At 29.3% G+C, this 14,935-nt stretch overlaps 1 protein-coding gene across 1 annotated transcript in view; it reads right to left on the bottom strand.

Moving 5' to 3' along the window:
- Positions 1 to 577: 577 nt before the first annotated feature.
- Cpsf160 (cleavage and polyadenylation specificity factor subunit 1) overlaps positions 578 to 14,935 on the bottom strand; it is an 86,288-nt gene continuing 71,930 nt past the window's right edge. The window contains exons 25-27 of the mRNA XM_075358570.1: positions 11,924 to 12,064; positions 2,415 to 2,544; positions 578 to 982 (exon numbers count right to left, since the gene is read on the bottom strand). Coding sequence (XP_075214685.1) covers positions 796 to 982; positions 2,415 to 2,544; positions 11,924 to 12,064 — 458 coding nt within the window. The 3' untranslated portion in view covers positions 578 to 795. The remainder of the gene's footprint in view (positions 983 to 2,414; positions 2,545 to 11,923; positions 12,065 to 14,935) is intronic.

Genomic DNA, 14,935 nt, shown 5'->3' with positions numbered 1-14,935 from the left:
TATATATAGTTTATAAAATACAGAATAGGTTGACTGTTGACAAAATTTAATCTTTTATATACAAATAGTAATACCTTTTGGACTTATAATTTTATTCTTTTTTTTACTTTCCCGCCTAGCAGAACTACAGCTACACAAGGGAAAGTATGGTAATTGGTCCAGTTTGGGCATGTGTGGTTTTTACCGGATCTTCACATCTTGACACAAGCAGAATTATCCAAGAAATTGGATGGAAAATTTCTGGATGCTCATATGTGCTTGTGTCAGTGTTAGGTGTCACACACTTTTAAATTTTTCTATATCAGTTAAATCTTCCAAAATGTCATCCTTGTAATTAATTTTATCCTTGTAATTGTATCCTTGTAATTAATTTTTTTTATTAAAAAAATAAACAAATAAATGAAGTGTCATAAGGTAATACTGCTTTTCAATCTCATAATTTAAGGGAAGGGTTAAATAAATAAGCTATATGTAAATGTTATGAACATCACCATAATCAATGGTGACTTTCTTAAGGTTTAGTTAACTTATGTAAAAATATATATATATAATTATAAAATTCTCAAAAGACAACTAGTTCATTTTCTTTTCAATATATTTACATAAAAACATGTATAAGGTACCTTTACTTAAACATATTACATTATTTTAATAAGAATAAAATTAACTATTCACAGTTTACACACTTAAATTAAAAAAAAGTACAGGTATTTTATCTGTAGGAAAATAATACAATTAACAGTCTTTATACATAAAAAAAATTATTTTGTAATAATCAGAAATGTATTGTACTTTTTAGAAATGAGCTGTAAGTTTTTCTATATCAGTTAAATCTTCCAAAATGTCATCTACTTTACTTCCAATCTTTTTAGCTACTTCTTGGCGTTCTGACGCTGGAAGACCCATGTACATCCACACCAGTTCACCATCAACAATACCTCGAGAAGGGTTACCCATTAATTTATCTGCGCTTTTGTATGTTCTGCAACACAACAATATATTAAAATAAGATAAAAATTATTATACTTATAACAAAATAAAATGTATGATGAGGGTAGGGATAACAATGGCCAAAGCAGAAGATTTTTATGATTTTAGAAAACTCCCCCTTTAACTAATATATAGATATTTATATTATTTTAATTATTTATATATATTATTGCTTATATATATATATGTATATAAGGGTAGGGTGAAATGTTCCAGGGCCCATGCAGAGATGGTGTTAGTAAGCTTAATTACTCGATCTCTCACTGCATAGCTTAGTATAGTATTTACAGCCCATTGAAGTAGAAAATTATGATGGTTTTGAAAAATGGAAAAACTGGAAAATTGTGCAGTGATTAAATACTTTTTTCTGAAAGGCTTACGTGCAAAGGAAATTAAAGGAGAGCTTGATACAACATTGGGAGACTCTTCTCCATTAAATACAACAGTTAAATGCTGAGCCGCAGAGTTTAAAAGGCTGAACACGCACTCGCAATGAAACACCAGTGATCACTCTTCTTAAGTGACTACACCACGATTAAAAAAGTGCATAAAATCATTTTGGCAGATTGATGAGTATCAGTGAACAAGTTAGCTCAGTATGTAGACGTGCAACAGAACATGTGCACAATATTTGGCACAAACAAGTTGTGCATTATTCTTAATCATTTTTGTTAACTTAAAAATAGTTGCAGTGCGTGAAGCAACCTGATCAGATAAAATCTGAACAAGCTTTTCAGCTCACTGCAAGATCCGCACTGTTAACGTCACACCTGTCACTACACAGGCTAGAGCCGAGGAGATGCCAACCCCCAAAGTCTTAAAGAATAAGAATCCCCATCAGGTATGACTTCCTTGTATACCTAATACATTACATATTTTTTTATAATCAGAAGTTAATAATTATTAATAAATCAATATATTTAAATAAAAAACAAATGTTAAAAAAAAAATTAGTTAAAAAAATAGGAAATGAAGTCAGATTTGAACCAATGTGTCTTCTTGAATGATCTAAATATTTCATTAATTACAATTTTATTTGGCTATAACTCTGGAACTAATGAAAATAAGTACCCACTTATATCGTTAAAAAGCTCTCAATGAGGGCTGATTACTGCAGTTAAGAAAAAGCCCAAAATCCAATTTTTTGGATTTTGGGCTTTTTTGGATACTTTTGGTCCAGTCGATTACAATCAAAAGGGGGTTGTTGAACAACAAGATGTTACAAGAGTCCTAAATCCAACATTTCAACATTCTATGGCTAATTGTTTATGAGTTATGCAACGTACATAGACGTCATGCCAAAACTGGTCAATATGGATTTAGGGATGGTCAAAATGCATATTTCCGTTGAAATTTGAAAATCAAAGTTTTTCGGAATCACAATACTTCCTTTACTTCGTACAAGGAAGTAAACACATACATACCTGAAGGCTTTAGGATTAAGTCCAGCAATATGAGGAATGTTTGTTACTAACACATTTTGTAACATGAGTAACCGGCGATAGATTTTTTCAGGAACAGGAAGAAGATAACCAATACCTCCATCCAATGTTGCTGTAAAAATACAGTAATACAACTATTACACATTGCTTAATTACCTACAAAAACTTTATGTGCCATATATATTACATAAAACACTTAATGTAATTTTGAAATAGAACAAATAATGTATAAATAATTTTTTTACAAATGGATTCCTGGAGAAGATCAATATCTTTTGCAGGAACATCTAATGTTTACCTTAGTTACATTAGTTATCTACAGTAAACAAATATTAAATTTTTCAAAAATAACAATATTACTAAATTAGGAACATTCATAACTGAAAAAGAAATTTAATTAGAAAAAATTTACATGAAGATCTAAAAAAATATGAAATATTTGATGTAATGAATTACTCAGCCAAATTAATCATTACATAAATATTAATATCACACACAGTACATAAAATTTAATGTTAAGAGAACATACATGTGTACGCTCAATCAATCGTGCTCACCACGTATGTGTTGTTTTATCCCAAATACTCCTTCTCCTGAAATGTTTTGGCGCAGAATATTTTTTGAAAGATAATCTGAACAGATTTCGATTAAGGCCAAATTCCAAGGGTACAAAAATTCTTCAAGCAGCCAAATTCTATCCTTCACATGGTACTTTGAAAAAAATATTTTTTTATTTCAGCTGAACTGAACAGGAAAATTCTAGACTAACAATCTGACAATTCTAACAATCTTATTCCAGATTCAGCTAACCCAAAATGTACTCAAAATTTTTTATGCAATATTTTTTCAGAACTCTTATCAATTCTCTAATAAAAATCAGAAAAAAAAATCTGGTGTGGACACCACATAACTACCTTGTACGCCTACTAAATTACATAAATACATTTTTTGCTACAGTTAATTTAAACTTATTTTACTTGAAAGTAAGATACGATGATCCAATTCTTTAATAAAGTGGACAGTTACACAATTATTGAAATAATAGTATTTATTGACATCAAATATTTATACAATTATTAATTCAACTATCATGAAATATTAGGATAGGGAAAAAGTCCCTAATTACTTATATTACTAGATCAGTATTATTTGTATTTTTGAGTTGCTGATTAAAAATTTTGAGATTTCTGGTGTGTCATATAAATAAAAGTTAATAACAATTAAACTTCATTTAGGGAACTCCTGTATACTGGTTGCAAATGTTAATTTCGACCTTATGGTGTAAAATATTCAGTTTTTATTATTGGATTATTTGGTGAATAATCAAAAACAAAAAAGAAACAATCATACAGGAAAAAGTAACATAACGTGAAGAAATACGTCTCAAAAATAATAAGATGAATATGAAGAAGAAAATGTTAAGAACAAGGGAAGAATAAAAAAATTAAGAGGAGATTACAAATATAAAGAGGAAGAAAATGTTAAAATCAAAGAAAGGATAAAAAGATTAAGAAAAGATGATAAATATAAAGAGGAAGTAAACATTAAGACCAACGAAAGAATAAAAAGATTAAGAGGGAATGATAAATATAAAAAGAGAAAATTTGACAACTAGAGAACGTGTACACAAATTAAAATCAGAAGAGTTATATCAAACCAAAGAGCAATTGAATGACTGGCAACAAAAAACAAATAAATGAAATGATGATCAACTCCAACTTAAGGAGAATACTGACCAACAATATCAGAGGAGTAATAAACTAAAAGATAAGAATTTTTTTGTGATTTATTAAAGATCAGATATTTATGTCTCAGTGTATATGTTGTTCTTGTGAGGGTCTACTTTTCAGTCACTCTGTAGTTAACTTTAATGCAGATAAAATTAAATAGAAATTCCAGAATAATTTAATAAAATTAAATTAGAAAATCCAAAAATAATACGATTCTAAATTATAATTTTCAATTAATATTAAATAATCAGATGTTTTATCAAATCTATTACATATACACATATGTAATAATGCCTATTAAATTACATAAATACATTTTTAAAAGTACATAAAGTTTTATTTCACTAATAACTTCTGATTTTTTTTTCAAATTTTTTTTTGTTATTCAATAATTATTTATTGTAAAAATTTTTCAATATATTTAATTTAAGAGTTAAAAAAATAAAAAAAGTAAATGTCTGATTTGAACTAATGAACCTTCCCCTTATAGATCCTAATATTTCATTAATTAAAATTTCATTTGGCTATAACTCTGATAGATTTCCAGATATTTCAATCTGGATAAAACCAGATTGAAAATTTCTAAACTCATGGAAAATACAAAAAAAATTGATGTGGACATCACATGACTTCCTTGTACGCTTATTCAATTACATACACATTTTTTTTTAAATGCAAAGTACATAACATTTTATTTCATTAATAATTTATGATATTTTTTCATAGATATTTTTTTAATGTTATTATTGAATTGTAATTTTTTTACAATCAGAGGTTAATAATTATTTATAAATTAATATATTAAAAAAAAAATTAAAAAAAAGGAGATGAAGTCAGATTTGAACCATTGTGCCTTCCCCTTGTAAGATCCAAATATTTCATTAATTAACATTTTATCTGGCTATAACTCTTGAACCAATGAAAATAAGTACCATTTAAATCGTTGAAAAGCTCTCAATGAGGGCTCTCATTACTGCAGTTAAGAAAAATCCAATTTTTTTGGATTTTGGGCTTTTGTGAACACTTTTAGTCCAGTTGATTACAATCAAAAGGGGAGGTGCACAACTACTTTGGATTTAGTACACAACAGTACTAAATCCAAAATTTTAACATCCTATGGTTAATCATTTTTGAGTATGTATGTGTACATACATACGTACATATATACAGATATCACACCGAAACTAGTCAAAATGGATTCAGGGATGGTCAAAATGGATATTTCCAATGAAATCTGAAAACCAAAATTTTTCGCAATCACAATACTTCGTAACAAAATAAAAATGCACCAAATTTGTAAACTCAAATTTTTGATAAATTTAAAGAATTTAAAATTTTCAATATTTAGGAAAAATGATCCAACTTATAAATAATGCCAATTCATGAAAGAACTACATAAATGAAGAAAGCATACACAATAACTAAAGTGATCTACAAAAAAAAATGCCATTCCGCTAACGCAAAATTAAGACATTATAATACAGAAAATACATCAAAAAGTCTTTACTTGGAATGTTTAAACCTAATCAGTAGAGAAATAGAAAAATTAAAAAGATGAAGAAAAATTCTAGGACCCACAAAATAAGACGAAACCTGGAGAATAGAAAATAATGCTGAAATATACCAAAAAGTTGTAAAACTTTCTGACTTGATATATGTATGGTATATACATATTACTTTTTTTTAACATTATTTTCCACTGTATCAAATAATTATTAACAAATAAATATTTAAATCTACCAGATACAGTTCAATAAAAGGTAAGAAATTCACCTCACTGAGAGTTTAGTAACTCAATCAACAGCAGACCAATTTTAACAAAATACACATAATTTTAAATAAAATCTATATATTAAAAAAGTTTGGTAAACAAACAAAAAAATTTAGTTTTTCTGAAATCACTCCTTACCTAATTTAATTACAGACTTTGTTGGGGTCTTAAAACATACCACACATAACAAGCATGCACCAAATACTCTCACTCAATTATGAGAGGAGTTTTAAGGAACTTTTTTAAATATCTCTATTTAAATAGAGATATTTTAGCAACTAATTAAAATAGAGAGCTTGTTTCAGTCTTAAAACACTCACCACACCAAACCTCATCAAATGAGCCCACATTGACTTAGATCACTCAATTCCTAAGATTTTTTTAAGGGAAAACACAGATTTTCCCTAGCAAATAATTAAATTTAGAATTTGGGAACAATCACCCATGCCAAGTAACATTAAATGAGCCCACAGCGACCAAACAGGCAGAAGAATCTCAATTTTGAATTATATATTAAAAATCGAAAATTTTGAACACCGGTTCAACAATGAAGACTTGATTTGATCTGCCTACCTCCATAATTTCAAACACGGATATTTTTATTGAAATAAATTTTTTTTAGACTGAGAAATGACAGAGCAACTGCATCATTTTAAATGTAAGAGTGTATGTATTAAACATATGATACGAAGTCTGAACAATAATCGATACATAAATATCCATACATCAAAAGCAAGAATAAAGAAATGCGGACCAGTATTGTTGTTGGTTAGTTACTGATTACGCATTTACAATTATGTTTTTTATAATTAGTTGTGTTGATTATGGCTGAATAATAATAAAATTTTGCCATCTGAAAATTAAAATTTGTTAGAGCAATCTTGCCACTGTCAAGCGAAATTATCTGTTAAAACTGGTGATTTAATTTTATTATTTTTCCAATTTTCTCTTTATATTTATTCAATATTTAAAATGGCTCTTGGTAGAAAAGCACGAAAGCTATTAAATTTTTGAAAAAAGACAACCAGTAAATAGTGGAAATAGTTTAGTAACTACAAACTGCAAAAACAAATTCGAGGGAAAACTTCTTACAAAACGAATACTGATGTTCTTAAAAATTGAAGCACTTTTAACTATGAAAGAATACATTTTGTACAGAATTGCTGTAGGCAACAGCAGTCCTGTATGTGCATTCAATCCAGTAATAAACCCTGGAAGATTAACTCAACAATTTTTTGTTAAATACACTGTCACATTGAAGGAGATCAAAGTGAAGTATATCAGGAGAGAAAAAAATAAATTTCAAATGGAAACTTATGTAGGTATAGTGGATGCCTAACACATGAGGGCAGAACAAGAAAATCTTAGAGTTGGTAAGGTAGTTTTATTTTACATTCCCTGTTACTTGGTAGCCCTAGAAATATGATGCACAACTACCAAAATTCTACTATGAAATTAGTTAGAAAGTTTGGGAAATCTGATTATTTTATTACTTATATATGCAATGCTGGGTGGCCAAAATTGTAAATGGTGTTCATTTGTGGGTGACAGCTAATAACAGATCACATTTTGTAGTATAAGTTTCCCAAGCTAAAGTTGAAGAGCTGAAACAATTTTCTATAGTAGAAATATCAGGAAAAATTAAAGCATTTCTGTATACAGTGGAATTCCAAAAAAATGTGGTTTACTCCACATTAATCTGCCATTAACACTTATGGATAATTGCAAATTTATAAATCCAGATGATACTGATAAAGTTATATCTCCTAAAACCCTGATTCTTCTAATGAAACATTTTATGAAATGATTAAGTCTCATGATAATGGAACATGCATTCAACTGAATCCTTCTTGCATATGTATGCAAAGTGGCCAATGTAAAGATTTACCAAAATCATTCATTATGGAATCAAAAGAAACTTTTAATGGATATCCACTATATAGACTCAGAGATAATGGTCAAACTATAAATAAACATATTCAGAGAGATTGCAAGGATTTAAACAATCTGTTCATTATTTTCTGTAATCCTTTCCTTCTAATATACTTTCACACACATATAAATGTGGGAATTTGTTCAAGGGTATGCTCTATCAAGTACATACTTAAATATGTGTACAAAGGTTATGACTGCTGCAATGTGGAAGTTACAACCTTATGTGATATGATTGAGTATGATGATAAAGTAAATTTTTTTCCTGAATGCCAAATATGTTCGTCCAACTAAAGCTGTACAGAGGATGTTTCCATACTCTACACATAAACAATCATGTACTGCAGTTCGCTTGCCAGTTAATTTTTTCAGAACATCAAAATGTATACTTTAAGTGCGATTCTCCTAACGATGCATTAATTAAAGCTGACTAATGCACAATTAGTTGCATAGTTCAAGTTGAACAGCAATTCGGCTACAAAGAGGCTTTATATTTATCCAGAAATGCCTGTCCATTATAAATGGAGTGGAAAAGAATAGCATATAAGGTTCAAACAATAGCAGCTACATTGCTATGAACCAGCTGCTATAGTGCACAATTCAATTAAATTTTCACCTTTGTGGACACGACACTTTACAAAGTATTCAAACTTAATAAAAGTATGAGAGCCAAGGCAGAAAAATGTGAATTTTTTATTACAAATCGGAAAGGTAATCTAATCTAACTAATTAGGTAAACTAATCCAACAATGAAGACCTGATTGACCTCCCTACCTCCATAATTTCAAACAAGGATACTGTTAATGAAATATATGGCAGAGATTTACTCCTAGATAATTCAAATATTTTGAATATTGCAATTCTAGCAACAAAAAATCAACATTGTTATGAGATTATCAGATCTTATGCCAGAATTGAAAACTTTTATGACTATGAATAAACAGAGGAAGAGTGAACTGTTGGAGTTACCTACTGAATTTTTAAATACTTTGAAATGAAGAATGGTTTGTCACTGCACATGTTAACATTAAAAGAAGGTAACATTGTAATGCTGCTGCAAAATTTAAATCCAGTGAAGGGATTATTGAATGGAATGAGACTGATAAGTCAGAAAAATGTATGAAAGCAGTTTGAGGAAAATATAACAGGTGTAAATGTTGGTCAACAAGTACTTCTGCCTGAATTGATTTGATGCTGTCTGATAATACTGTCCCATTTTCTTTTAAACAAAGAGAATTTCCTACATGTTTAGCATTTTGCATGACCATCAACAAGGCACAACGGCAAAATCTGGACTAAGTAAGGAATCCAGTTACCTGAACCAGTTTTTAGCCATGGACAATTGTACACTGCCCTACCATGCACAAAATCATTTAAAAATGTAAAAGTGGAGATTAAACCAAAGAGTTGTTGCACAGCTAATCTTGTCTGGAAGGAAGCCTTATGAACCACACAGTAAGTTATGTATCTATATTAGGCCAGTAGCATTAAAACATAAAAACAGCAATAAAAACAGGTGATTTTTCAGAAAAATTCATACCACTCTGTAACTTGTCATGAAGATGTAACCAGTGAAAACTAATATTTCTAACAAAAAAGTAGCAAGAATCAGGTTTCAGCAGGTGGTAAAATTGAATAATGGCCAGAGTGACCAGTGAAAATCACGTTTATCTTGACAGGAAATCACTTCAGAAAAAATGTCAAGAGGAAAATGTTTTAGGTAATCACTTAATCTAGAAATTGAGATGTTGTAGATATAATTGCATTCCATAATTGCATCATGGGCAATATGGAAAAAAACTGTAAAAAAAAAGGAACATGATGTTTTAAGACTAAGTAGCTATTTTATTTTTATTTTGAAAATACTTCAAATTTTGAGGAAAGATACCACTAATATTGTCCAAAATGTACCAAGTTGAATGCTGCAAGTTAGTTTGTTATTACAAAATAAACATTTTATAAAAAAGTACCCATGACATTTGAGCATACAGGGATTTTTGAATCTACTTGGCTAAATTGAAAGAAGAGGAAAATTAAATTTTTCTAATCAAAAACATTATTTTCAGCTATTTTTTAACATTTTTTTTATTTAACATATTTTTTATTAATATTCTAAAAATATTTCGGTAAAATATGCTTGTATTCAAATGAAACCAAATGCATCTGAGAGTTCTTTTTTTAACCTTTAATTTAAGCTTTGAAAGACTTTAATCAGTCTAGTAGTTCCCATGATATTTGCAATTATGTGTCTTTATTGCAAAATTCATACTTTCATTAAGGGCTGAAATTTGGAGAAATGATTATTGTGCGGTTGGTTCACTGTTTTGTCACTGCTATTACTTGGTCAATTTTGCACTAAACATTTTAAATATATGCATCAAATCAATGTTTAAACAATTATGCCTCGAAATTTCAGCCCTTAATGCTAATTAGCTTCAGAGATATGAATTTTGCAATAACATTATTGCATTATTATTCAGGATACTTTTTGGACAACATTAGAGCTATTTTTCCCAATATTTGAAGTGTTTGAGAAAAAATAAAAAAGCTACAGATTCTCAAAATGTCACTTTCATTTATTTGTATTTTTTTGTGTACTGCACATGACCTAATTATGGAATCGTTATCAACAACATCTCAATTTATTGGATAAGCAATTACCTAAAACATTTTCTTCCAACATTTTTTTCTAAAGTGATTTCTGTCCAAGTTATATGTGATTTTCACCGGTCACTCAATCCATTTTTTTAATTTCCCTCTTTACACCCTTCCTAAACTTGATTCCTGTTACTCTTTTGTTAGAAGCATTAGAGAGTGGTCCAAATTACAGTGGTACAAAGTTTTTCGAAATCAATGCCTAATGCTTCTGGTCTATATATTAAAATTATAACTTATTTACTGATACTGCAGAGCAGCATGAGTCCTCTAGAATTTTAAAATTGCTAGTACATATATACTAATATATATATACTATTAGTTACAACTAGTTTAAGTATATGTTTTTTAAAAAGGAAATAATATATATTATCTTATACTATATTTTGAACTATACATTTTATTTATAATTACGTGTATTTTTATAAAATTGATTATAAAAATTGAAGATGGAGTTAAATCTCTGTAAGCGCTACAGACAGAAGGGGAGTGTTCTTACTTTTTACTGAACTGTATCTGATGGATTTAAACATTTATTTGTTAATAATAATACACATGCGCATGCACATACACAACTAATGCACATGTAATATGTTTTCATAAATATTTTGTACATCATATTACATTTGAAAGAAGTATTTGAATATTAACGTTATTCAACTGTAAACAAAATTTTCTTCAAAATATCCAAAATCTCCCCTACCCATCCACGCTGAAAAGGATGGCAAATAACCAAAAGAACAAAAATTTGGATCCAGCAAATGAAATGCAACCATATTGCCTGAAGGACTGCAGACATAGCCATGAACACATTAACAGTATTAAAGCTAACAATCAAATAATAATACTTTTAGTGAGAAAGTGAGAAAAATTAACTTCCAAAATAAATATCAGAAAGAAACGGAGTAGTAAAATTTCAAATTTTTGCTTAAGCAGATCTAATGCTTGATCTGATATTATGCCTAATGTCACTAGGTTGCTACAACCTAGTGACATTAGGCACATGACATAAAACACAAGTCACTTATGTAAATGGCATATGCCATTAACCAGAATAAAAATCATTCCAGGCAAAGTTTATTAAGGAAAGTGAGGAATAAAGATTTTTTTTCATTGCCTTTTTTACAAAACCAAATATACTGTTGTATAAAACCATTGCTATCTGAAGTACAGTATGCACATGAAGATGCTACCTGTAAACTCAGCTCACTGCACAATCAACACTGTTACTTTACAGAAAGCAATTAACCACACTTTTACCTCAAATGCTTTACAGATATTCCAATGGATTAATCAATAATACCTTCTTTTATAACATCAACAAAACTGATAAAATGAACTAACACATCAAATTTTTATAAGAATAAAATATTTTATAAAATATAAGAATTGATTTCACATACCAAACAATGTGATGTGTCTTTTATCACAATTATTTAAATGTTTCTTTTCAAGAGAAACATCACTTATTCTACAACGTATTCTGAACATTGTGTTGATATGTTGGCCTACATGAAAATCAGCACGATGAAGTAGTCGCTGCCCTAAAAAAAATTGCATGTCATTAGAATCTCTTCAATTTTAGTCTGATGTTCAATATTATATTCTTTTAAACAACAGTAACTAAACCTCAGAAAATAATGATATAATACAGTAGAATGATAAATGATAAAAATAATGTGTCCAATACTTTAGAAGATTTTACACATAAATTATCTTTTGTAGATTATAAAGAAAATAAAAAAAACATATAAAACTTAAATGTATGTGAATTATGAGTAAAATAAAAAAAAAATAAAAGCTTTTATATATCAAAGTATTTAATTTAATTGTTATTATTCTTAAATAAAATTTTTTTATCTAATTATATCCATCAAACAAGAAAAGTTAGAGGAAATTAAACTTAGTAATAAGCTATTATAGATATGTTAAATCGTAATAAATAATTACATGTGAGCTTTGTCCATCACAGTGGATGCTGTAACTGATAAACAAATTCAACTGTTTACAAAAACCTGTGATTCTCACACAAAATTCAACCCAGAAGAAAAATGAAGGGTTAAATATTTATAAAAAGTTTTTTTCATACAAAACATGTATTTTGATTATAATTTGCTTATACATAACAAGTTAATTTCAAAATGGCACCTTAACATTATTATCTACCTACTTCAACCAAATTCTATATATCAACCTACTTCTTAATATATGTAACAATGCTCATATTGTACTTTTTATATTGCAATTGCTATTAACGCACTTGGCCTTCATTAATCATAGCTTTGACCATTGACATTATTGATCATCATTTTACAACCAGGGATACTAAACTTCAGAACCACTTAGAAATTACAAACACATCATTATACTGAATAAAAAAATATATATGAAAACACACTTCAATTATAATGAAATATGTATGCACACAGATGAGCGCATGCATAAACACACACACACACACACACACACACACATACAAAATTTACCTTTTAACGTATGTTAACTCACACTAATTTTTAATTAGATAGATGCAGCATTATGAAAACTTCAAGACTAGCTCATCTGTGGTCACAGCTATGTTTAATAAACTGAATTCATATTTTTACCATGCGAAAATATACCAGATCAAACTACCTAAATAGTATTGCCTGATATTTATTAGTAAGGGGCCATGTAAAATTAAAGAAATTTTACTCTTTTTAATTGTCTGTTACAACTTGACAGACAACAGGCACAGTCAACAACAGACAACAGGAACAGTCCTTCAGGTATAATTTAACTGTTATTGTTTGTTACAAACTGTCTGTTACAACTTAAATTAATTAAAAATCATAATAGCTTAAGTTTTAAAAATTATATGTACAGTAATTTAGGAAGTTCAGATGATTTAGCAAAACTTTCAAGATGAAAACTCGTGCCCAACAACTATACAGTATAGTTCAACTTGAAAGAGGCCCCATCACTTAGTTTAGTCTATAAATAATAGTTTACAGGCAAACACATAATAATGAAAGGATATCCAAAGAAGATGTAGAAAATTATATCCACCCACTTCTGGGAACATGTCAACACATTTGGCAATCTTCCTGCTACTCTTGTTAGTTGTACCCTGTCTATTTCTTGGATGGTATTGGTAGTTTGTTTTCAATTCCTGCAGGGTGTGTGTATTGCTCTTATCAATAATTTCTTTTAAGTAACCCCACAGAGAGAAGTCTGGACTATTCAGATCAGGATCTTGAAGGCCACAATCCTTTAGAAATGATTCTTCCATAAAAAAATTCTTAACATCCCATAGTAGAACGAGCTGCATGGCAAGTGGCACTGTTCTGTTGCAACCAGTAATCATGCTCATCCTCTTGCAGCAAGACTATGAACTGTTGGATAATTTCATGATAGATGACAGCATCCACTGTTATCAAAAAACAAACATCCTATTATTCATCACCTTGAAACCACACACCATGCCTATTTTTTGTGGGTGAAGGGGACATTCAAAGAAAATTTGTTGGTTTTCAGTATCCTAGGTTCGGCAACTCCAACTATTAACATACCTAATAAGGTGAAAAATGCTACATCACAAAAACACTTGATCTAAAATGCCAATGTTGCCTCTGATGAAATTCTTGAACCATTAACAGTTATTTTTTTGTCTTCAGTAATTTGACTGGTTTGATGCAGCTCTCCAAGATTCCCTATCTAGTGCTAGTCGTTTTATTTCAGTATACCCTCTACATCCTACATCCCTAACAATTTGTTTTACATATTCCAAACGTGGCCTGCCTACACAATTTTTTCCTTCTACCTGTCCTTCCAATATTAAAGCGACTATTCCAGGATGCCTTAGTATGTGGCCTACAAGTCTGTCTCTTCTTTTAACTATATTTTTCCAAATGCTTCTTTCTTCACCTATTTGCCGCAATACCTCTTCATTTGTCACTTTATCCACCCATTTGATTTTTAACATTCTCCTATAGCACCACATTTCAAAAGCTTCTAATCTTTTCTTCTCAGATACTCCGATCGTCCAAGTTTCACTTTCATATAAAGCGACACTCCATACATATACTTTCAAAAATCTTTTCCTGACATTTAAATTAATTTTTGATGTAAACAAATTATATTTCTTACTGAAGGCTCGTTTCGCTTGTGCTATTCGGCATTTTATATCGCTCCTGCTTCGTCCATCTTTAGTAATTCTACTTCCCAAATAACAAAATTCTTCTACCTCCATAATCTTTTCTCCTCCTATTTTCACATTCAATGGTCCATCTTTGTTATTTCTACTACATTTCATTACTTTTGTTTTGTTCTTGTTTATTTTCATGCGATAGTTCTTGCGTAGGACTTCATCTATGCCGTTCATTGTTTCTTCTAAATCCTTTTTACTCTCGGCTAGAATTACTATATCATCAGGA

The sequence above is a fragment of the Lycorma delicatula genome, chromosome 2, assembly GCF_047948215.1.
Source record: "Lycorma delicatula isolate Av1 chromosome 2, ASM4794821v1, whole genome shotgun sequence".
Taxonomy (NCBI): domain Eukaryota; kingdom Metazoa; phylum Arthropoda; class Insecta; order Hemiptera; family Fulgoridae; genus Lycorma; species Lycorma delicatula.
Note: the sequence above shows the minus strand (reverse complement) of the source record. Positions and strands in the feature narration are given on the sequence as shown.